We start from the raw sequence: 25934 nt of genomic DNA, 5'->3' as shown, positions 1-25934 counted from the left end.
GTTTAAGCTGATAAGCTGCCTTTTCTGGTAGTTCTACCAGACTCTCTCTTTACTTTGATTCAATGTGTGTGTGTGTGTGTGTGTGTGTGTGTGTGTGTGTGTGTGTGGGGGGTGAGACGGGGGTTCAGGCAGTGCCTGAGAATTTTAAGAGCATCAGGTTGTCCAAGCCTAGCTTGAATGACATTCCCTAAAGTTCACCTGTTATAACCAACATTAAGTTTTTTTTCCTCCGTACAGAGCCAGACAGGGACAACTGCTATGGATGGGAGGCTGGCATAATGGATAAGGTGTTTACCTTACAGACACAAGGTGTAGGGTTTGATTCTCACATGGGGTAATTAGATAGGATTAAAATGGCCCACAACGGCAGCTAGCCTAGTCTAACCTATTAATCTATAAAATACAGGGCATGCTGGCAACACCCGTTTCTAGGGTACAGCTAAAACCTTCTCATGTAGTCTTTCAAAAATGAACACAGAATTAAGCTGGCCATGTAACCCAGTGCTCTGACAAACTCCCTTGCAGTGATCTGGTTTTGTATGCGATGCACATGTGAATTAAACAGTCAAGAACAGGGATTCTTCCTAGAAAGGTAGGTCCCCTGCTGAAAGATGAATAGACGAGTTTCCGGAACTAAGACCGGACCTGCAGAAAGCATGTGCAAATTTAGCAGATTCAAGGAAAGTTCTAGGTTTCGGAAACAGGCCAGGGTGAATTCTAGTAGCATCTATTTCTAGAGTTGGTGCCTTATTCAATTAGTCATTAAGATACAGGCAAATGGTGACATCCTTGCTCCTGAAAAAGGCAATTACTTGAGCTAGACAATCTGTGAACACCTTGGATGCAGGAGATAAACCACAAGGCTATAAAGTTAACTAGAAGTGGGAACTCTTGTCTTAGAATGTCATAACATCTCTTTAGCCTGGATGCTGCTGTGTGGAGATAAGCACCGGTCAGGATTTAGTACAGGAACAAATCGTTTAGAGCATCAGAGAAGATGAGATTCTTCATGAAAAAATGTTGAGGCCTGCAGAGTTGCTATACATGCTTAGCAGACTACATGTCAAAAGTGTGTGTGTGTGGGGGGGGACTACATTCAATGAGTGCAACAGTGGAAAAACACAGTACTGTACCTTCTCTGGACACTGAGGTGATACCATGAAGGATAAGTTGTACAAGGCTAACATTTTCTAACCACATCAGAGATGTGGTGCTCAAAGGAAGAGTTTTACCAACAGTCACTCAAGTGCCTGATAACTGGCCATATTTAAGTGGAATATTATGCTGAATGCACAGGTGATTCTGTTCTTATGAAATGAGGATCTGTGCATAAAGCGAAGTGAAATACATATACTTCCAAGTATGGTGCATACCGCAAACCTTGACTTGGCGAAGGTGTTCAATACTCCAGTCAGGTAATGCTGACAAATTTACTGAACTATGTATAAATCCCTACATAACTTGCTGGAATGCCAGATGGCTCACAGACAGGACCCAGAAATCAGGATTGGTGACACCACCTCCACCAAAAGACCAGTCACCAGAAGAATACCACAAGGCTCTATGCTGGACCCGTTCCTGTTTGGTATCTACTTCTCGATAATTAAGACTAATGTCAAGGGACTCTGGCCCACCAAGTTTGCAGATGATTGTAAACAGAGAATTATAAGACCCCCCCGCCGATACTAACATCCTCCAAGAGGGTCTAACTTACAAATAACTGGTGGCAAAGCCACAGATTAAAACTCAATGCCAAGAAGTGAATCATAATGGCCTTTGGGAAAATGTCCACCCAATTAAATTACTCCATCAATGAAACACATCCAAGAGTAGACCTGGTAGTTACATAACTGGGAACAAGCCCACAAAATAATTTGGCCTTCGACAAACATGTAGCGAAGACAGAGAAAATCATTCTATGTCACAGACTAAGTGTATGGTATCCAGGTTCAAGGAAGATACATCACCATTTTACTCACCCTTTCATAAAAGCCTGACAAAGCTTAGACGTGACAACAGTAAAGGGAAAAATAATGCCCTTCCCTACATGGAAATTCATGATAGCCACAAGTTGCACCTTTATAGTAGAAATAAGTACAGTTGTGTACAGTTACCATAAATGTAGATGTTTGAGTGCATCCATGTTGCAGTCATCACCTGTGGGGTTATCCCTGCTGTGGTATCCCTCGGCCGGCCCGAAAACCAGAGTAAATGTTTTTGTGCGCCGGCTGCTATCGCCTGTAGTCTGACGTCAGGTCGTGAGTACCATAAAGCATGGCAGCCGATGACATTACATCAGTTTTTCTTGCCCTAACCAGTCAGAAGCACAATGGGAAAAGAGAGAAGTGGCACTTGTGGCTAAGAACCACCTTGGGAAGCATGTGTCCACCTAGGGGAATATGTTAAATGGGGGATGGAGGGAGGGAAACCAAGACTGCAACAGTGAATACACTTGAACATCTACATTTATGATAAGTGTACACAACTGTACTATGTTCTTTGTGTTTCACTGTTGCAGTCATCACCTGTGGGAGGATTCCCAAAGCTAAGGTAAAGGGTGGAAGGACAGATAGAGTCCTAGGTATTGGTCAGGAGGCCCTGCAGAATTACAGAGGCAAGCCATGCCCTAGACTTGGAAGAGAGAGGTAGGTGGTAATGCTTTGTAAAGGTATGGACAGAGGTCCAAGTGACCGCTTCCAAGATGACCCTGATAGGTACTCCCCTGAGAAAGGCAGTGGAAGTGGAGGTTGCCCTAGTGGAGTGGGTATGGATCGACTTAGGGATGGGCTTCCCATGTAGTCTTTAGCAAAAATGGATACAGTGTGAAATCCATTTGGAAATGGTTTATTTGGAGATGGGCTTCACCCTCTAACCCTGGGGCAAAGCTTACAGGAGGCTGGTCAGTTTTTCTGAATGGCTTAGTGCGATCCAGACAGTATCCGAGTTGTCTGTGCATGTCTAGTGAGTGGAGAATTCTTTCCCCCTTGTTTTGAGGGTTGGAAAAGAAGGTGGGAAGGTGTACGGCCTGGTAAACATCAGATACCACCTTGGGCATAAAGGAGGGATTAGTCCTCAAGGGAGACTCTGTCTGCATGGAAAATTATGAAGGGCTCGACAGCCATGAGAGCTTGAAGTTCTGAGACCCTTCTGGCTGCGGTGATAGCTAGTAGGAAGGCAGTCTTCCAGCAGGGGAATTTCAATTCTGCTGAAGCGGCAGGCTCGAAAGAAGGTAAGGCTAGTTTCTCTAACCACATAATTCAATTCCCAGGGTGGAGTAGGAGGTCTTCTGGGAGGCCTGATATCTGAAGCCCCTCTGAGGAATTGCTTAATCAAAGGATGAGAGAAGAGGGGTGGGTCTGAATCATAATGGGGAGAGATGGCCGAGGCATGGATTTTAATAGAGAAGGAGAGGCCACTATTGAGCAACTCTGCTAAGTAATCCAGGATGGGAAGGATGGAAGGTTGGGAGGTACTGCCCCACCCCCCTTTTTATTGTTTCCAGGAGCAGAATCTTTTTCATTTTCCCGCATAAGATTTTCTTGTGCTGGGCCTTCTGGCCTCTGTGATGATGTCCAGGACCTGTTTGCTTAACAGTGACTTCTTGTTAGTTTTTAGTGTATGAGCCATGCTGAAAGTTTGGGTGTCTGTAGGTCTGGGTGCAGTACCTTCCCCCTCTCCTGGGTCAAGAGGTCTGACTTTAGGGGAAGCAGCTTTCGGGGCTATAAGGTCCGACTGCATAGTAAGGGGTACCAATGCTGTTTGGGCCAATCCGGAGTGATGAGGATGGCCTTTGGTATCTCCTCTCTTATTTTAATCAGAACCTTGGGAATAAGGGGCAGAAGAGGGTATGCATACACAAAGAGGGAGCTCCAGGGGGAAGGTCAAGGCATCCACCTTCCATGCTCGGAGGTGATACTCTCTGGTACAAAACTTGTGCAGCTGGTGGTTGAGGTGCAAGGCAAAGAGGTCCAGCTCTGGGGTCCCCCACGCCTGGGTGATTTGCAGAAAGATTTCTCTGTGGAGCTCACATTTCTGGGAGTCCAGTAAGTTTCTGCTTAGGTGATCTGTCAGTGTGCTGTTGCTCCCTGGTAAGTACTGGGCAAATAAGTGTAGCCCCATGGAGGTGGCTGTAAGCCATACACTCATGGCTAACCTGCACAGGGGGGTAAAGATTGGGTGCCCCCTTGCTTGTTGATGTACCACATTACAGTGTTGTTGTCGATTTTTATAAGGAGGACCCCTGGTCTGAGATGGGGTTGGAAGAAAGTCAGACCATTTTGCACTGCCATCATTTCTTTCTGGTTGATGTGCAAGTGAAGTTGCTGGGCATTTCAAAGGTCTTGGATACACCTGCCTGGTAGGTGAGCGACCCAAGCTATGTCTGAGGTATTGGTGGTGATTTGCTGGCCGGAAGGGCAGATGATGAAAGGAAGACCCTTGTTCATGGCACAGGCTTCTGCCCACCAGAGAAATTTGTCCCTTATGCAAGGGATCAGTGGGAGAGTGGTCTCTAGGGACAGAGTGCTGAGACCTAAGGTTAAGTACCACTGAAGTTCTCATGTGAAGCCTGGCGAGGGGGATGACAAGGATGCAAGACGCCATGTAACCTAGGGCTTGCAGGAACTTCCAAGCAGTGAGGTGACTTCTGGAAGCCAGCTGGGTGAAGTAGAGAAGCAGGAAGCTCTGCTTTTCTGGGGATAGGAAGGCCATTAGGGTTGCTGTATCTAGCACAGCTCCCAGGAAAACTATCTTCCTGGTGGGGTTTTGCTTTGATTTTTTTCTCGTTGATGGTGAACCCTAGGGAAGTTAGGAGTTTTTTGACAGAGAAATCCTGGAGCAACTTTTCTTTGCTGTTCGCCTGAATGAGGCAGTCATCTAGGTAAGGATAAATCTGTACATTTCTCTGTCTGCAGAATGCTATAGCCAGGGCCAAGCATTTGGTGAATACTCTGGGAGCAGTTGATAAGACAAACGGCAGTGCAGAGAACTGAAAGTGCTGACTGCCTGCTCTGAATTGCAGGAATTTTCTGCACGATTCCCTGATGAGGATGTGGGGGGTAGGCATCTTTTAGGTCTAGTGTGACCAGCCAGGCATTTTGTGCGAGCATAGGCAGGAGCTGCTGCAAGGTTAGCATTCTGAATCTGGGGACCACCAAAGAGGTGTTCGGTTTGGATTGATCCAGGATGGGGTGCCAAGTGCCCTCCTTTCTGGGAACAAGGAATAGTCTGGGGCAAAAACCTTTTCCTGTTTGATCTGGAGGGACAGGTTCTACTACCCCCTGGGATATTAGTGTTTTTACCTGTTTTAATGCCTCTGCCCACTGGTTTGGGGGAGGTATGGGTACCCTCTTGGAATAAAGAGTTCGCTGAAGGAAAATCTGTATCCCTGAGAAAGGATTATTAATACCCATTGGTCTTTGGTTATAGAGACCCAATTGTCCTTGAAGAGGGTGAGCCTTCCTCATAGTTTTAGATGAGTGAAAGGAAGGCAGAGGGAGGAGGGAGAATCATTGTGAGTGCTTAACATAGAAGCTTGGCCTAGAACTCCCTGCTTTAGAGGCGGAAGTGGTCCATTGTTTGCTTCTTTGCTGGCCCTGTGATAGGGGCCTGGATGTCCTGTCCCTGCAGGGCTCAATTTGACCCTGTCTGCTGGATGCAGGGAAGGTCCAGTGCTTAGAGGAGAAGTTCCTGCTGAATCTGGCTGGTTGAACGTGAAAGAAATCTTTTAATATTTGCATAGAATTTGCTTTGTCTTCCATCTTTTTAAGCACCTCTTCTGCTTTTTCCCAAACAGGTGTTCCTTATCTAGGGGTGCATCAATAAGTTTAGACTTGACATAATCAGAGAGTGTGTGTGTTCCTTCAGACATGCAGGTCTTCTCATAACAGATCCTGTCACTGCTGTCCTGCTAGAGGCTTCTAAGGTGTCATATCCACATTGTAATGACTGCTTGGCCACTTGACCAGCAAAGTGTAGTAATTCTGCCAGCTCCCTTGAGTTGGCACCTTCATGAGAGGTAGCAAGCTTCTGCTTTAATTGTTCCAAAGTGTGCTGTTGATATTTTAACATATGAAACAGAGTGCTCTGATAGCTAAGGTTGCAGAGGTGTATACGTTTTTACCCCATCTGTCCACAGCTCTGGAGTCTTTGTCAGAGGGAAGAGGATTCTTGGCAGAACTAGTCTCAGCTCCTTTGGGTCCCTGTGTGATGATCTCAGAGTCTGCAGCAGGATTCCTGTACAAGTATTTGTGAGAATCCGGTACTCTGTACTACCTGTCAGGTTTAGTTGGAGCAGGAGGCAGGGCATCAGGGGCTAAGCTGGATTCATGGAAAACATCATCCACCACTTCCAAAATAGATGGGATGGGCCAGGGGTCTTTGCTGGGGCAGGTCCAGAAACTTTCTAAGTTATTTCTTTGACTGTGGGTAGTCCTGAAATTCCCACTGAAAATGTTCCCTGAGGGAGTGAAGGGTTTCCCCAAAAGAGAAGTCCTTTGGAGGGGAGGCAGCAGAGGGGATGGATTCCTCTGCATCTGAATCCTCAAACAGTTAAGGACTACTGTTCCTCTTCAAAGGCAGAAGAATCAGTTTCCTCAGAATCTTGGTCTGACAATTTCTGGAGAAGGAAGTCTTTTCCTTTCTGGAATGGGGGCTTGAGTACCTCAGATAAAGGAGATGAGATCCTCTGCCATTTAAGCATTTGAGCTTGGGGTGGGGGAGTAGTAGCAAGATGGTGGCTAGAAGTAGATTTTCTACGAGTGGTCTGGCTTTGAGGCCTGAGAGAATCAGTCGGTCTCTGAGAAACAGTAGTCGGAAGACAAGATGTCTGTTTTTGTCTAGAATCGGTAGTGCAAACTGCCTCCTCGGAAGCCGGTGCCTGCGTCGCGGCTCCGGACCCGGCAGAGACAGCCAAAGGCTCAGAAGATAAAGTGGATTTCTGCAGCATACCGGACTCCTAAAGGGTTTTGGCAGAGGCCTGCGTAGAAAGCGAGTCGGGCATCAGGGGCTGCAAAAGCGTCTCACTGAATTCCAGAGAAGTGACAACTTGCTTAGCGGTAGTGTCATTGGAAGGCTTAGCCATATCGGAATTAGAAGGAATACGAAAATAACTGTCTACAAAAAGAGCTCTACAGCAAATGGCTCTCGCATTAAACAGGGCACAGAACTGGCAACGAGGGATGTCATGGTCTTGGCCTAAACAAGTGATGCAGTAAGACTGAAAGTCTCGGTGTGGGATCTGCTTTCCACAGGCGAAACAATTAACTTTTTCGGACATTGGTTAGAGCAAGAAAAAAGGGCCCCCAACGTGGCACTTAGCTTTAGACATATTCTGCTGAAATTCGACTTCCGGTAGCGACCGACCAGCACTTGTGCAAACTGCTTCTGCTACAGGCTCCACAGCAAGAAAGACTGACGTAATGACGTCGGCTGCCATAGTACTGACGACCTGACATCGGACTACAGGGGAGAGCAGCCGGCGTACAAAAACATTGACTCTGGTATTCGGGCCGGCCAAGGGCTAACACAGCAGGGAAAACCCCATGGGTGATGACTGCAACAGTGAAACACAAAGAACATCTAGCTCCACTCTGGGAAAGCGAGCTTAGAATCCTAAGGATGTCCAGGACTTCAGCAGAAAAGGGGTCAATATTCCTCTGTAAAGCCCAGTGGGAAAATCCTGCTGGCTTTCTGTAGAATTTTGGGTATCAGGTGAATAACAGGATAAGCATACAGAAGCCTGGGGGGCAATCGTGGACTAGAGCATCCCTGGGTGACTCCCCCAAGTGGGGGGGGGGACAGAGTGAAGTACTTTCTGCATTTGCTGTTTAGGGGAAAGGCAAAAAGTTTGCAGCAATGTTGGCCCCAATGGCTGAAAATTAGATTCACTACAGAATGGTTCAGGGACCACTCGCCTGGACTTGAGATCAATCTGCCCACCAGAACGTTCGACAAGTTCATTCTAAAGGCCATGGGCAAAGTCTCCAACTCAAAACACATGGAAGTTTAACTCAGTACTGCTGATGGCTGCCATCCTCAAACATCATTTCTTCAAATGAAGCAAGGATACCACCAAGACCACTCCCAATTTATCTAAATCCTCACTATTTAAGAACAATCTTATTATAAGAACCCACTGAGAATCTCACAAAGCAAAACCAACTTCAATTCTGCCCAGATGTGAGCTATCTTTCCCAACATTTCAAGCATGCCTAGGGTTCTGTTACATCACTCTCCAACTGGTAAATCTTAACACCTGCAGGGGCACACCTCATGCCTTACAAAGCCCATTCTGACAAAGCAAACAAATTTTATGAAACACACATGCAGCCACAGAAGCATTTCACTAATCCAGCTTTCAGCTAAACCTAAAGAAAGCGGGAAAGTACAGTTGTGTACCTACCATAAATGTAGATGTTTGAGTGTATTCACTGTTGCAGTCATTACTCTTGGGTTATCCTGCTTGCAGGCTACCCTCAGTCGGTTATCCTGCTGGCAGGCTACCCTCGTTGGCCAGAATTCCAAAGTCTAGGTCCGGCGTCGGTTGCTGTCGCATCTTCCCTGACGTCAGTGCGCCAGGGGTATAAAAGATGCAGCCGATGCCATTTTCTTCAGTTTTTCTTGCCCCAGATGTCAGGTGCCCCAAATTGGTAGTCTGAAAAATATGCCAATAAGAAATGCATGCACAAAAATAACATTTCCTTCATCTACTAGCAAATACACCAAAAAGGTTGTATAGGATAGAGAAGTGCAGATAAGTCCCAGCAAAGAGAAGGGGGATGGAGGGTGGGTAACCTGGACTGCAACAGTGAATACACTCAAACATCTACATTTATGGTAGGTACACAACTGTACTATGTTCATCGTCTTTCACTGTTGCAGTCATTACTCTTGGGTTGAATCCCAAAGCTGAGGATGGGTGGCTGGGCTAAATAGGATTAGGAGAGGCTATGAGGCCCTGCAGGACTGCAGTGGCAAAGCCTGCTCTGGACTTAGAGTAGAGAGGCAAGTGGTAGTGCTTTGCAAAGGTGTGCACTGAACTCCAAGTTGCAGCCTCTAAGATATCTTTGGTTGGTACTCCTCTGAGGAAGGCTGCTGAAGTGGCTGATGCTCTGGTGGAATGAGACCTAATGCCCTTAGGCACTGATATGCCATGTTGAAAACAGCAGAAACGAATGCAACTGCCTATCCATTTAGAAATGGTCTGTTTTGAGATAGCCTTTCCTTGTGATCCTGCAGCATATGACACTAAACGTTGCTCAGTCCTTCTGAATGCTTTAGTCCTGTCCAAGAAGAAGCGTAACTGCCTGTGTACGTCCAAAGAATGCAGAATTTTCTCACCCTTGTTCTGTGGATTTGGGTAAAAGGTAGGCAAGTGAATGGTTTGGCTGAGGGCCACACTGGACTCCACCTTAGGCATAAATGTAGGATTTGTCCTCAGAGAAACCCTGTCTGGATGAAAAATGATGAAAGGTGCCGCAGCCATGAGTGCTTGTAACTCCGAGACTTGCCTTGCAGAGGTTATTGCTAGGAGCAGAGCTGTTTTCCAGGATAAAAATTTTATATCTGCTGTTGATGCTGGCTCGAAAGGAGGCAGTGTGAGTTTTTCCAAAACATAATTGAGGTCCCAGGCCGGAATTGGTGCTCTCCTTGGAGGCCTAATGTTTTTGGCCCCTCTGAGGTACTGCCTTATTAAAGGATGAGAAAAGATAGGTGGTTCCGTATTGTAATGGGCTGAAATGGCAGAGGCATGAATCTTAATTGATGAGAAAGAAAGGCCTTTGTTCAGCATCTCAGTTAGGTATTGTAAAATCTGAGGTATATTTGGTACAGACGTGTCAATGCCTTGTTCCTGGTTCCAAGCACAGAATCTCTTCCATTTTTCTGCATAAAATTTTCTGGTACTGGGCCTCCTGGCCTCCAAGATAACATCCATAACAGCTTTTGAAAGAGGAGTGTTCTGAATGGCTACATTATCCGCCATGCTGCCAGATTTAAGGTTCTGAGCTGGCTGTGCAGGATCTGATTGTTTTGTTGGGTCAGCAAGTGAAAGGTTTGAGGCAATATCCATGCTGGACCTTGAGACAAGCTCTTTAGGATTGGGTACCAGTTCTGGCGTGGCCAGTCTGGTGCAATCAGTATCATTTTTGGCTTCTCTTGTCTGACCTTTAGGAGTACTCTGGGAAGGAGAGGCAGTGGGGGAAAAGCATATGCTGCTAGATTTTTCCAGCTGAATGATAGGGCGTCCAATTTCCAGTCTTGCTTGTGATAAATCCTTGTGAAAAATCTCTGCAATTGACAGTTGTGAGGGGAGGCAAATAGATCTATGTCTGGGCATCCCGATTTCCTTATTATCATGCTGAAGACTTCAAATAGATCTATGTCTGGACATCCCGATTTCCTTATTATCATGCTGAAGACTTGTGGATCCAGTTTCCATTCGTGGGGATCCATGAGGTTTTTGCTTAGATCGTCTGCCAGAGTATTTGTTTTTCCTGGCAGGAATTGTGCTTGCAGGTGAACTTGAAAAGCCAATGCTGTGTCCCATAAGGTCATTGCTCGTCTGCAGAGGGGATAGGAATGTGTACCTCCCTGCTTGTTTATGTACCACATGACCATTGTGTTGTCTGTCTATCAGTAACTGTCCTGGATGAAGCAGGTCCTTGAAAGCTGTCAGGGCATTTTGACCAGCTAGCATCTCTTTTTGATTGATGTGAAGATGCATCTGGTTAGCAGGCCATGTGCCCTGAATACATTTTCCTGCCATATGGGCCCCCCAGGCATAATCGGATGCATCCACTGTCAGTGTCTGTCTGGATGTGGGTAAACTGAATGGCAGACCCTTGTTGTGGTGACAGGCTTCTGCTCACCATCGAAACTCCTGTTGTAGGCAGGGAATGAGTGCAATTACTGTCTCCAGGCTGTGGCAATGCTGAGTCCAAACACTTTTCAGATACCATTGTAGTTTCCTCATATGTAGTCTGGCATATGGAATTAGTAGAATGCAGGATGCCATGAAACCCAAGGCCTACAGGATTTTCCTTGCAGATAAGTGGGTTTTTGTTGCCAATTTCTTGAAGTAGGTAGTCAGTTGCTTTTGCTTGTCTGGCATGAGATAAGCCATCTGGGAAGCTGTATTTAAGCTTGCACCCAGGAATATTATCTCTTGAGAGGGCACTAGTTTTGATTTCTTTTCATTTACTGTGTACCCTAGGCCAATTAGTAATCTTTTTACAAACGCCAGATGCTTTACAAGAGTGTATTTGTTCTCTGCTTGAATTACGCAGTCGTCCAAGTAGGGATATATTTGAATTCTTTTTTGTCTGCAAAATGCAATTACTGGTGCCAGGCATTTTGTGAAGACCCTGGGCGCAGTAGATAAGCCAAAGGGTAGTGCAGACACCTGGTAATGCATTGAGCCAGCTATGAATCTGAGGTATCTTCTGCAAGATTGTCTGATTGGGACATGCAAGTATGCCTCTTTTAGGTCCAAAGTTACGAGCCAAGCCCTCATGCCCAGCATGGGCAGTAGCTGCTGTAGAGTCAACATCTTGAATTTTGGATCTTCCAGAAACGTATTTAGTATAGAAAGGTCCAGTATTGGTCTCCAGGTTTTGTCCTTCCTGGGTACTAGGAAAAGTCTGGAGTAAAATCCTTGCCCCTGCTCTTGTTGTGGTACTTGCTGAATGGCCCTCATGTCCATCAGGGCTGTAATTTGCTTTTGTGCCTCTGCCCATTGATTGTGTGGCAGGTGTGGCATGCCCTTTGACCGTGGTAGAGTGTGAAAAAGTACAGTTTTGTACCTACCATAAATGTAGATGTCCGAACTGGATAGCATCTGCAGTCATAACAACTGGGTTGTCCTGTCGTCAGGCAGCCCTTCAGTCGGCCGGATTCCAAAGTCCGGGTCCGGCTTCGGCTGATGTCGCACTCCACCCGACGTCATCTCTGTTGGTCTTCGGGTATAAAAGCATCAGCCGACGCCATTTTCCTCAGTGTTTCTTGCCCCAGATGCCAGAAGCCCTCTTGCAGGCTAAAATTTGGATAGATGCCAATGTTTCCAAATAGATAGAGGTAAACACAACAATAAGCATGTATGTACATATATACAAACAAATACACCATAAAGACTCCCCAACAGCTAGCTATTAGGAGGGTAAACACCCTAGGAGTACCACAGAGGGAAGGAGGGAGGGTAATCCTGACTGCAGATGCTATCCAGTTCGGACATCTACATTTATGGTAGGTACAAAACTGTACTATGTCCTTCATGGATGCATCTGCAGTCATAACAACTGGGTAGAATACCATAGCCAACTAGGGAGGAGGATAAAAGTAGATTATGGTGTGTTTAGGATCCCTTGCAGTACAGCAGTGGCAAACCCTGCTCGGGATCTGGAATATAGAGGCAAATTATAATGCTTGGCAAATGTATGCACGGAGGTCCAAGTAGCCGCCTCAATAATGTCTTTGGTTGCCACTCCTCGTAAGAAGGCTGTGGTAGTGGCTGTTGCCCTTGTAGAATGAGGTCTTATGTTCTGTGGAATTGGTTTTCCATGGAAGGAGTAACAGAATCGTATGCAATTTCCTATCCATTTGGAGATTGTCTGTTTGGAAATAGCTTTTCCTTCCCTTCCTGTTGCATAGGCTACAAAAGTTGGTCAGTCTTTCTGCTATTTTTGTTCTGTCCAAGTAGTAGCGTAGCTGTCTATGTACATCCAAGGTATGCAGTATTCTTTCCCTCTGTTTTGTGGGTTGGGAAAGAAGGTAGGTAGGTGGATTGCCTGGTTTAAAGACACTCTGGATACCACCTTGGGCATAAATGTAGGATTAGTCCTCATGGACACTCTATCTTGGTGGAAGATTAGGAAGGGTTGCACTGCCATTAAGGCCTGTAGTTCTGAAACCCTCCTTGCTGAAGTAATTGCCAGTAGGAAAGCAGTTTTCCATGACAGGTGTTGTAGGTCTGCTGTTGCTGCTGGTTCAAAGGGTGATAGTGTCAATTTTTCTAGCACAAAGTTCAAATCCCAAGCTGGTAATGGTGGTTTCCTTGGAGGTTTTACATTCTTGATTCCTCTGAGGAACTGCCTGAGCAAAGGGTGTGAAAAAACAGGTGGATCAAAGCTGTATTCTGCTGAAATAGCTGATGCATGTATCTTGATGGAGGAGTAGGACAGGCCTGAATGAAGAAGTTCGCCAGATACTCCAGAATGTTAGGCATATCTATGGTTGACACATCTTTTCCTCTTTCTGTACTCCAAATGACAAACCTTTTCCATTTTCCAGCATAGTTCCTTCTTGTTGAAGGTCTGCGTGCTTCAAGAATAATGTCTTTTACTCTTTGGGAAAGTTCTGGATTAGCTGCTGCTATGTGATGTTCCATGCAGTTAGTTGCAACGTTTTTAGGTTTGGATGTATGATGCTGTAGTTGTTCTGAGTTAACATCAAAGGCATCAGTGGTATTGGCCACATATTGATACGAGACATGCTCCTCAGTAGTGGGTACCAGTGTTGTCTTGGCCAGTTCGGAGCTATTAGGATTATCCTTGGACGTTCTTCCTTGATTTTCAGTAGTACCTTGTGTATCAAAGGAAGAGGTGGGAATGCATATGCTGTTAGGCCTTTCCAGTTGAAGGAGAGCGAATCCACTTTCCATGCTAGTGGGTGGAATGTCCTTGTGCAGAATTTTTTGAGCTGGTGATTGAGAGGTGATGCGAATAGGTCTATCTGTGGCATTCCCCATTTCTTTGAGATGGTCTTGAAGATGTCCGGGTGCAGCTTCCATTCGTGGGCATCCGAAGTGGTTCTGCTTAATATGTCTGCTAGAGTATTGTCTTTCCCGGTACAAATATTGCCTGTAACTGGATGTTGTAGCTGAGTGCCAGGGTCCACAGCTCCAAGGTCATTCTGCATAGGGGTATGAATGAGTGCCTCCCTGTTTGTTGATGTACCACATGACTGTGGTGTTGTCTGTCCTTATCATCAACTGGCCCTCCTTGAGAAATGGTTTGAACTTTTGGATTGCCAGTTTTACTGCCAGCATTTCTTTTAGGTTGATGTGCAGGTGAAGTTGATCCTGTGTCCACAATCCTTGCACGCATTTGTCCAGCATGTGGGCCCCCATCCTAGGTCTGAAGCGTCTGTTGTGATGGTCTGGCTTGCTTGACATCTGCGAAAGGTAGGCCTGGGTTTGACTGGCATGCCTGAGCCCACCATAGGAACTCCTGTTTTAAGCATGGAATTAGTGGGATTTCTGTTTCTAGACTGTGTCTGTGTTGGGACCATAAATTCTTTAGGTACCACTGTAGTTTTTCATATGTAGTCTGGCAAATGGAACCAAGATTATGCATGATGCCATGAAGCCCAAGGCCTGCAGTACTTTTCTTGCTGTTAACTTGTTCAGTTTTGTTAGTGCCAAGAAGTAAAGAGGAAGTTCTTTTGTTTTTCTGTAGTCAGGAATGCCATTTGTTTTACTGTGTCCAATTCGCCCAAGAATGTCCTTGTTTGGGATGGTATCAGCCTTGACTTTTGTAAATTGACTGTGTATCCCAGTGCTTGTAGCAAGTAAATGACCCTTTGTAAATCTGTTGTCAGCTTGCTTTTGTTGTCCCCTTGTAGCAGGCAGTTGTCCAGGTATGGGTAAATTTGAATTCCCTGTAGTCTGCAATGGGAGATTACTGATGCCAGGCATTTTGTGAATACTCTGGGCGCAGTTGATAAGCCAAAGGGCAATGCTGAGAATTGATAGTGCTCTGATCCTGCAAGAAATCTGAGGTATCTTCTGCAGATTGGTCGAATGGGGACGTGCAGGTATGCCTCCTTGAGATCTAGAGTTACCAGCCAAGACTCCTTGCCCAGCATGGGAAGAAGCTGCTGTAGTGTCAGCATTTTGAATTTTGGGACAATGATGTATGTATTTAAGGTGGACAGGTCGAGAATTGGTCTCCAACTTTTTTCCTTTCTTGGAACTAGGAATAGTCTGGAATAGAACCCCTTTCCTTGCTCTGCTGTTGGCACTCTTTCCACAGCTCTCATGTTTGCTAACTCCATTATCTGGCGTAGAGCCTCTGTTTTTTGATTTGGAGGTAGATTTGGCATTCCTCTTTTGACTGGTAAAGTGTGGAAGTGAAACCGGTAACCTTGATCTATGGTTTGTAAAATCCACTTGTCTTTTGTTATGCAGTGCCAGTTCCTTGAAAATAAGGTTAACTTTCCGCCTAGAGGAGCTGCTATTTGTTCCCTGGTAGGCGGATTTAGGGTTAAGTCACTGTGGTTGTGCTGATGTAGTGGCAGTGGCTGTGTCTGTGCCTCTGTTGTTACCTTGCCACTGTCGTCCTCTGTAGGCACCTCCTCTGGACTGGTTTCTGCCTCTGGAACGTCTATTCCTGCCCCTTTGAAATTTTGTGGAGTCAAGAAAGGACCAATTTTTGGCAGGCCAGTTCCTGCTAAACCTTGGGGGTTGAACCTGCAAGAAATCTTTAACAGTTTGAACAGATTTTGCCTTTTCTTCCATTTTCTTCATAACCTGCTGGGCAGGTGTACCAAACAAACTTGTCTTGTCCATAGGAGCATCTAGCAGCTTAGCTTTAACATGATCCGGTAAAGCTTGTTCCTTTAGCCATGCATGCCTTCTTATCACTGTGCCTGTCATGGCTGATCTAAATGAAGCCTCCAGTGCATCATAGCCACATTTTAAGGAATGGTTGCTAACCTGTTGTATGTTATTTACCATCTCTAATACATATTTCTTATCAAGAGATTCATCAGTGGTTAGTTTTTAGTTAACTGATCAAGCATAAACTCTTGGTATTGTATCATGTGAAACTGACAGTTTAAAGCTCTAGCTGAGAGAGTAGCTGAAGTGTAGACCTTTTTACCCCATCTGTCTAATGACCTTGCTTCCCTTTCAGAAGGAGTAGGGTTTTAGCTATGGTCGTGCTACTGCCTTGGGACCCTGGGATATAGTTTCTGGGTCTGCAAGTGGGGCCTTGTAAAGGTGGTGATGAGTATCTGGCACCCTGTAAAATCTGTCTGGTTTGGCAGGGGCTGGGGTAAAGAATCTGGAGCGGAGCAAACATCATTGAAAGCATCATCCACCACAGAGAGAACAGGAGGTATAGCTAAGGGCCTGTGCTGTGGGAGGTGCAGAAAGGTCCTAAGTCTTTTCTGGAGTCTGAAAAATCCTGTTGCTGCCATTGGAACTGTTCTCGCATGGCATGCAAGGTTTCCCCAAAGGAGAATTCTTCTGGTGGGAAGCAGCTGGAATGGATTCTTCAGCATCAGAATCTTCAAAATTGGAGAAGGGAGCCTCTGGCTGGTCAGTTATGTCTGATTCATCAGCAGATTCATCAGAGGACACTGGCTCAGCGGGCTCTGTCCTAGGTCTCTTCTCTGGGGCTGAGAGGCCCTATCTGGGTGAGATTGAGATCCTCTGATTAAAGAAATTAAATCTTCTGCCAAAGTAAGCATTTGGGAACTAGAAGAGGGCCTGGATGTGGGGGGTTTAACAGGCACTGTTTTAGTAGTCTTGGCTGCTTTAGCCCTGGTGAAGGCCTTAATGGACATGGCTGCTGGAGGCCTAGCAGCACCACGTGCTGGGGTAGAGACATCCAAGGGGATGGTGTCTGATAAGTCAACCACCGTAGTGGGTAAAATTTCTGAGGTCGATTCAAGAGTTGTAGCAGGGGCCTCAGTTGTAGGAATAGGTTCAGCTGTACTTAGATCAGTTTTCGGTTTCGCCGAAACTGAGACACTCGCGTTTGCTTAACGATGGTTTCGCCGAAACCGCGGACCGCGAGTGTCGGTCTTTATCTTTGCGTTTTTTGGTAGATTGGGTAGTCGGAGGATCCGACGGCATAATGTACGCAAAATCAGAACCGAAAAACTGTTCTGCAAACTCCGACCGACGCCTAAGCGTCGTCGGTTGAAAGAAGCACAGGCCGAACAGGCTGCTACGACGTGGGCTGGGCCTAAACAAGGCAGACAGTAAGAGTGGAAATCTTTATGAGGTATTTGTTTCCCACAGGTTAAACAATTGTTAACTTTTTCTGACATCGGCTGAGGCAAGAAAGAGTCCCCAACGGGGTACTTAGCTTTAGAAGTCTTCGAAGTAGTATTCGGTAGAAGTAATCTCTGGATCCAACCGACCGGCACTTGCGAACAGCTTCTGCTTGGCACGCGCAAGAAAGACTCAGGAAAATGGCGTCGGCTGATGCTTTTATACCCGAAGACCAACAGAGATGACGTCGGGTGGAGTGCGACATCAGCCGAAGCCGGACCCGGACTTTGGAATCCGGCCGACTGAAGGGCTGCCTGACGACAGGACAACCCAGTTGTTATGACTGCAGATGCATCCATGAAGGACATTGGAACCTGTAGCCTTGGGACACTATGTTCAGGACCCATTTGTCTTGGGTAATCATTTGCCAATTTGATGGAAAAAGTGCTAGTTTTCCCCCTAAGGGGGCTGTCAAAAGAAAACTGCTTGGAACTGGTAGAGGAAAGTCATTGGGACTGTTTCCTGGAAGGTTGTGATTTGTCTTATCTGCTTTTGGAGGTAGGAGCACTCCATTGTTTAGGCCTGTATGAGCCTTGGGGCTGAGATCTGCCTCTGGGACGCATGTATCTGCCTCTTTGTGGTCTGTCTGACACTGGAAAGGACCAATTTTTTGAAGGCCAGTTCCTGCTAAACCTGGGTGGCTGTACCTGTAAGAAATCCTTGATTGTCTGCATGGATTTTGCTTTATCCTCCATTTTTTTCAACACCTCTTCTGCTTTAGTACCAAACAAAGTATCATGCTGTAATGGTGCATCTACTAATTTTGCTTTAACATGATCAGGCAGATTCTGTTCCTTTAACCAAGCATGCCTTCTAATAACAGAACCTGTAACAGCGGCCCTGCAAGAGGCCTACAGTGAATCATAACCACATTGCAAAGTATACTTTCCCACTTGTTCAGTTGCATGCAATAAATCCTGCAATTCCTTGTTCTCTGAATATCCAGTATTTATCAATATTTTCTGTTTAAGCAGTGACATTAAATAAAGCTGATATTTAAGCATATGAAACTGACAATTTAAAGCCCTTACAGCCAGGGTAGCAGAAGTGTAGACTTTTTCCCCCATCTGTCTAGAGCCCTAGAATCCCTATCAGAGGGGACAGGGTTTTTTGCAGTGGAAGCTTTAACCCCCTTGGGACCCTGAGATATAGTTTCTGGGTCAGCAGCGGGGTTTTTATATAGGAATTTATGAGAATCCGGGACCCTGTAGTATCTGTCTGGCTTAGCAGGTACAGGGGGTACAGAGTCAGGGGACAGGCCGGACTCTGAAAATACATAATCTACAATGTCTAGAACAGGTGGAATAGCAAGGGGTCTGTGCTGAGGAAGAAGCACAAAGTCTCTGAGCCTTTTCTTAGATTCAGAATAATCTTGGCTCTCCCAGTGGAAATGCTCCCTCATGGTATGCAGGGTTTCCCCAAAAGAATAATCCTCAGGAGGACAGGCTGAAGGAATAGATTCTTCAGCATCAGAATCCTCATAGGGAAGCATGGAGTAATCCTGTTCAGAAGAGGAATCAGAGGAAATAGATACCCGATCAGAAGAATCGTACTCTGTCTCTTGCCTAGGCCTCTTATCAGGAGGGGGATGGGAGCCCCTGATCAAAGTGATTGGGTCTTCGGCCATTTTGAGCATCTGTTTTTTAGGCATGGAAGTCTGAGTAGGAGCATGCTCTACTTGTTTCTTTGTCTTTAGAGCTGCTTTAGTCTTTGTCTTTGAAGCTGAAGATGGCTTAATATATAGTTGTGTAGGTCTAAAGACACCCTCAGAAGCAGATGCCTGCTCAGCGGCTCCGGACCCATCTGAGGGTATGATTTCCGAGTGTCCAATACCTTGAGTATCTAGCGGCCCAGTCGGCTCCACGTGGGAGTCGGTAGCAGCCTGTGGCTCTGAGGTAGCGGGTGCCAGGGGCTACGAAAGCACCTCACTGAGAACCGGCGACTGGCCTAGTAGAGGCTTCGTCGTCGGTTTTGGACCTCGGATGCCTATCCTTGTCCTTGCGTTTTTTGTTAACTCCGGTTGTCGGCTGGTCCGACGGCATTATACAATTAAATCTTGGGCCAAAGTAATGAAATGCAAAATCGAACCTATGCTTGATAGTGCGTTGGTTAAATCTAGCACAAAACCGACAGCTAGCAACGTTGTGATCAGGGCCTGGGCAAGAAATACAGTAAGAGTGAAAATCCTTATGAGGTATTTGCTTCCCACAAGAAATACAATTGTTAACTTTTTCTGACATCGGTCTGGAGCAAGAAAAAAGTTTCCCCAATGGGGTACTTAGCTTTAATGAAGACTTCGGTTCTGAAATTCGGATTTGAAAATCTCAGGAGTCGGCCGACCGGCACTTGCGAACTGCTTTTGCTTTGGGCACCGCGCGGCAAGAAAGACTGAAGAAAATGGTGTCGGCTGCATCTTTTATACCCCCGGCGCACTGACATCAGGGAAGAGGCGACAGCAACCGACACCGGACCTAGACTTTGGAATTCTGGCCGACTGAGGGTAGCCTGCCAGCAGGATAACCGACTGAGGGTAGCCTGCCAGCAGGATATCCCAAGAGTAATGACTGCAACAGTGAAACACGATGAACATCATAGGTGGCCAGCCTAAAACTATAAGCTCTCAACTGCTCCATCTGCTCTGGGAATAACAGTCAGTGTCACAAAAAATTCTTATCTGTAGAAAACTTGCAGTTAAAAACTTCAATGTCCACTCAAATATTCCTGATGTGAAATATGCTGGTTAACAGCCAGAAGTCCACCACTGGAAAGTTTATCTGTAACACACTGCAAAGGACTATGGAAGTGATCTTACATTTATGAGGAATTTTATTAAAACTTTTGCAGTTTCTTTCTCTCTTATAGATGTTACAGCAATCACAACCATAACAGAAGAGTAACAATGCAGCTTTTACACTTTCTTTAAAGTACCCACCTTGCTGTTTTGGCTTGGAAGGTAACGGCATATTACTGAACTCGTTCATCAGACGAACGCTGCAAAAAATGTACAATTTTAGTATGATTAATACACAAGAACCGTGTTTTGGTTGCACTGATCTCATTAAGACTCAAAAGTAGTACTGAAAAGCACAACCCTTGGCAAGGCAGCCATTGCAACTGTAAGCACAGATAGTAATTAGCAACAAAAACAAAGTTCCCATTTCTTACTGAAGTACACAAGGAGGGTCGGTAATGTTCAAAGACTAGCTCAGGTTTCAATGGTATGGATAAAAAGGTATACCAAAACTGTTTTCAAGTCCACCCTCTCCCAAACTTACAGATGCAATTAATTTCCAAGCTTCCTGTGAACAGGACTAACCAGGCAAACAAAGATGTGCAAGTTTCACGGCCAATGGTCACAATCACGTCAGAAAATGTACAGTTGTGTACACTTACCATAAATGTAGATGTTCGAGTGTATTCACTGCTGCAGTCATTACATTTGGGTCATCTGCTGGCAGGTTGTCCTCAGTCGGCCTAATAACAAAGTCTTGGGTCCTGCGTCGGTTGCTGTCTCCTCTTCCATGATATCAGGTCGTCAGGGGTATAAAACATGCAGCCAACGCCATTTTAATCAGTTTTTCTTGCCCCAAATGTCAGGTGCCCCCCAAATAGGAGGCAAAAATATATAAATGCACATTAGAAACATTAAACTTACCTTCAACTAAAAGCAAATACACCACAAAGGCTTTTGAGTATAGTGAAGGAAAGAAAAGGTATAGAATGGGGGATGGCGGGTAGGTAACCCGGACTGCAACAGTGAATACACTCAAACATCTACATTTATGGTAAGTGCACTCAACTGTACTATGCTCTTCGTGTTTCACTGTTGCAGCCATTACATTTGGGTAGAATCCCAAAGCTATGGATGGGAGGATGGAACCAAACAGCATTAGGAGCAGCTATAAGGCTCTGCAGGACTGCAGTGGCAAAGCCTGCCTTGGATTTAGAGAAGAGAAGAGAAGTAAATGATAATGCTTCGTGAACGTACGAACACAGCTCCAAATAGCAGCTTCTAGAATGTCTTAGGTTGGGACCCCTCTGAGAAAAGCTGCTGAAGTAGAGGCAGCCCTGGTGGAATGGGATCTGATCCCCTTGGGCACAGACTTACCATGCTGCAAACAGCAGAAACTAATTCAGTGGCTTATCCATTTAGAAATAGTCTGCTTTGATATAGCCTTCCCCTCTGATCCTGCAGCAAATGCTACCAGTAGTTGCTCAGACTTTCTTAGAGATTTTGTCCTGTTTAAGTAGAATCTTAGTTGTCTGTGTACATCCAATGAATGCAGAATCCGCTCCCCCTTGTTCTGCGGGTTTGGAAAAAATGTTGGCAGGTGAATGGTCTGGTTAAGAGCCACACTGGATACCACCTTGGGCATAAAAGAAGGATTGGTCCTGAGGGCCACCCTGTCCGGGTAAAATATAATGAAAAGCTCCACTTCTAGCTGAAGTGACTGCCAAAAGAAAAGCTGTCTTCCAAGATAGAAATTTTATTTCCGCAGTAGCTGCTTTTTCAAAAGGAGGCACGGTGAGTTTTTCCAGCACAAAATTGAGGTCCCATGCAGGAGTTGGTGTTCTCCTGGGAGGCCTTAAATTTTTGGCCCCTCTGAGATACTATTTTAGCAGTGGATGAGAAAAGAGGGGAGGCTCTGTGTTGTAATAAGCTGAGATGGCATAGGCATGGATTTTTATTGAAGAAAAAGATAGGCCCTTGTCAAGCATCTCAGTTAAGTATTGCAAAATCTGAAGAATATTGGGCTTTGCTGTGTCCATTCCTTGTGCTTGGTTCCAAGCACAGAATCTCTTCCATTTATCAGCATAAGATTTTCTAGTACTAGGCCTTCTGGCTTCCAAAATGACATCCATCACAGGTTTACTGAGAGATGTGGTTTGAATAATTAGTTGATCAGCCATGCTGCAAGATACAGAGTTTGGAGCTGTGTATTGCAGAATTTGATAGTTCTTCTGAGACAGCAGATGAGGTGTTTGTGGCAAGTACCATGGAGGAAGGTGTGACATATCCTTAGAAGCAGGTACAAGTGTTGGCGAGGCCAGTCCTCAGCAATTAGAATCATTTTTGTTTTTTCCTGTCTGACTTTTAGTAAGACCTTGGAGAATAGAGACAGAGGGGGAAAGGCATAGACGGATAGGTTTTTCCAGCTGAAGGATAGAGTATCCACTTTCCATGCTTTTTTGTGATGAGTTCTTGTGCAGAATTTGTCCAACTGATAGTTTTGGGGAGAGGCAAATAGATCTATGTCTGGGCTTCCCCATTTCTGTGTTAACATGCTGAAAATTTGTGGATCCAGTTTCCATTTGTGTGGGTCCATAAGATTTCTGCTTAGGTCGTCTGCCAGAGTATTTTGCTTTCCTGGCAGGAACTGAGCTTGAAGATGTATTTGGTAAGTCAAGGCTGTGTTCCACAAGGCCATGGCTAGTCTGCAAAGGGGGTAGGAATGGGTACCCCCGTGCTTGTTTATGTACCACATAACTGTGGTGTTGTCTGTCTATCAGTAATTGTCCTGGATGAATTAAGTCCTTGAAGGCTGTCAGAGCATTCTGAACAGCTAGCATTTCTTTCTTCTTGATATGCAGATGCATTTGGTTTGGGCTCCATTTGCCTGAATATATCTCCCTGCCAGGTGGGCCCCCCCAAGCATAGTCTGATGCATCTGTAGTTAGGGTTTGGGTGGCAGGGGGTAGAGTGAATAACAGTCCCTTGTTTTGGTGATATATCTCTGCCCATCAAAGAAACTCCTGTTGTAGGCAGGGAATGAGAGGAACAATTGTTTCCAAGCTGTGAATGTTGACTCCATAAACTGTTTAGGTACCATTGAAGTTTCCTCATATGCAGTCTCGCATATGGAATTAGTAGAATGCAGGAGGATGCCATGAACCCCAAAGCCTGCAGAATTTGTCTTGCAGATAACTGGGTTTTTGTTGCCATTTGTTTAAAGTATGTTGTCAATTGCATTTGTTTGTCTGGTGTGAGGTAAGCCATCAGGGCAGTTGTATTCAAGCTTGCACCCAGGAATGTAATTATTTGAGAGGGTACCAGTTGTGATTTATTTTCATTTATGGTGTACCCTAGGCATGCTAGAAGCCTTTTTACAAACACCAGATGGTGAAGAAGAGTGTCCTTGTCCTCTGCTTGAATGAGACAATCGTCCAGATAAGGATACATTTGTATGCTTCTTTGTCTGCAGAATACAATTACTGGTGCCAGGCACTTTGTAAAGACCCTAGGCACAGTAGATAAACCAAAGGGCAGTGCAGAGAATTGGTAATGCAAAAAACCTGCCTTGAAGCGGAGGTATCTTCTGCATGATTCCCTTATTGAGATATGCAGTTATGCCTCTTAAGTCTAGAGTTACTAACCAAGCATTCCTGCCTAGCATAGGTAGTAGCTGTTGCAAAGTCAGCATTTCGAATTTTGGAATGTCCAGGAACGTGTTCAGAATCGATAAGTCCAGTATTGGACGCCATGAATTGTCTTTTCTGGGTACCAGGAAGAGTCTTGAATAAAATCCTTGTCCTTTTTCCTTTTCTGGTACCGGCTGAATTGCCCCCATATCCATGAGGGACATGACTTGTTTCTGGCCCTCTGCCCACTGGTTTTGTGGCAGATCCGGCCATCCGTTTGGAATTGGCAAAGTATGGAAATGAAATCTGTACCCCTGGGATACTGTATTTTTGACAGCATACCACCAGATGTGTCTTTACTGTGTTTAAGCTTTTGGGAATATCTACTTCTGAGCTACTGTGTTTTAGTAAGTTTAACACATCAATTATCGCTTAACACTTATTTACGCACTCTCTTCACAGTTTTTCATTCTTGCAGAACTTGCACGTTCATTCACTCCATGAAACCAAGCAGGAACTCTTAAGCTCTCTGACCAGTACTGAACTTCTTAAGACTGTATTCTATGTCCGAAGATGGTAGTCCTGGATGGTCTACGGATAAGAATCAAGCCACCCTTTTCATTTCCTTTCTGCATCTGGACTCTGGGGATCAGATGTTTCCTTGTTTTGGAATATGCTGTAAAGCTAGAGACATGTTGGCTAAGAACTGGTATATATTAAAAAGTGCTGAACACGTATGGACAAACTAGGTGAGGCACCCATTGTCGTTTACAAAAAAGATATAAGCATGAAAAATATACTGGAGAGAAATAAAGATGGGAATAACAATGCTGAAAAGGCTAGGATGACACAATGCAAGTTTATATTGGAGGGAGACAGTATCCTGATTAAGAACTATGGGCACGTTAGGTACAACCAGAACAACTGTGGCACAAACAATGTAGTATACATTGCAGTGTGCCAGATATGCCATGGATATTATATAGGGAAGACAAAGGATGAGTTTAGAACACAGCTTTATCAACATATTTATGACATTATTATACAAAAAATGCACTAGCTAAACATCTTATAAACTTTCCAAGTCACAATTGGACACCAGAAGTATATCCCTCATTGGTACGATCAGACCATAAATTAATTTCACTGGATGTCCACATCCCGACCCCACCCCCAGCCCAGAAAACCACAGTGAAAAACTTCTCAAAAGCGAACTTCTCAAAACCGAAGTGGAATCCTTCAAGGCCCCAGGGCCAGTGGAAACTACGACCCAAACTGCAGAATCCTATATAAATGCATTCTACGGCCATCTCCAGGAATGCATGGATCATGCTATCCCAAACAAAACCAAGACCCAATCATCCAAAGGCAGGCGTCCACTCTGGTGGACCCCTGCCATAAATTAACTGTACAACAGAAGGAGGAAGCTACTACATGATAGAACAAAATCCCTAATAGGGAAGGCATCTCTGATCAGTACTAGCAAAAAATTACGATCCCTCAAAATCCTCCAAGGCCAGCTTCGAGAGAAAAATTGCACAGGAAACCAAAGACAATCATAAGGCTTTTTTCAGTTATGCTAGAAACCTGGGATGCAACTCCCAGACTTGTTCTGAGTTGATTCTAAACGACAAAAAATACACTGAACCCACAGACATCACCAATATCCTGGCAGACAGGTTCAGTGCAAACTTCTCCACCCCCCCCCCCAAAAAGCAAGTATCTATCCTGGCAGAGGGCTGCCTCCCAAACATCTCAGATGCTCAGGTGAAGGCTGCCCTCTCCAAAGCAAAAAACATTGCTTCCATGGGACCAGATGGCGTCCCCAGGTTGCATCCTACATGAACTCCAAGAGGAACTAATCCCTCAAATAAAACAGCTATACAATCTCAGCCTCACTACAGGATATGTGCCCACAGAATGGCGTATAGCAACAGTGGTCCCACTCCACAAAGGTGGAGCCTCTACGGACCCTGGAAACTATCGCCCCATAAGCCTGACTAGCTTAGTCTGCAAGGCTATGGAGAGGATCATCATGGAGCTCATAAACAGAGACATTGGGGACCTACAGACACTAGATCCTACCCAGTTCGGCTTTGTCAAGGGCAGATCCTGCCTATTGAACCTGGTTGACTTCTTTTGAAACAGTCACCAAAGCCATAGATGAAGGGAAGGTAGTCCCACACAGCCTATCTGGACCTTGCAAAGGCATTTGACACAATACCCCACTCGGGCATCATAGATAAGCTATCCAGCTTAAATATAAACCCCTATGTCACAAGATGGGTCGCAAACTGGCTCAAAGACAGAACCCACAGAGTGAGAGTTGCTGGAGCCATGTCAGACTCGAAACCGGTCACAAGTGGCGTCCCACAGGGTTCTGTCCTGGGACCACTCTTGTTCGGTATATACTTTTCCGAGGTACAGGCAACGTGGAGGACTATGGCTCACCAAGTTCGCAGACGACTGCAAACTGGGCGCCATAATTAACTCTCCAGCTGACACAAACATCCTTCTA

The 25934-nt window shown here is 45.4% G+C and overlaps 1 protein-coding gene across 2 annotated transcripts in view; it reads right to left on the bottom strand.

The window, feature by feature from the left end:
• The window catches only part of USP10 (ubiquitin specific peptidase 10), an 864697-nt gene that overhangs the window by 386883 nt on the left and 451880 nt on the right, over positions 1-25934 (bottom strand). For both annotated transcript variants that reach the window (XM_044082060.1, XM_044082061.1), the window contains exon 7: positions 19989-20047. In XM_044082060.1, coding sequence (XP_043937995.1) covers positions 19989-20047 — 59 coding nt within the window. The remainder of the gene's footprint in view (positions 1-19988; positions 20048-25934) is intronic.

Source organism: Protopterus annectens, chromosome 8.part1, assembly GCF_019279795.1.
Source record: "Protopterus annectens isolate FY-2018-M chromosome 8.part1, PAN1.0, whole genome shotgun sequence".
NCBI lineage: Eukaryota > Metazoa > Chordata > Ceratodontiformes > Protopteridae > Protopterus > Protopterus annectens.
This window is presented reverse-complemented; position numbering and strand designations above follow the sequence as displayed.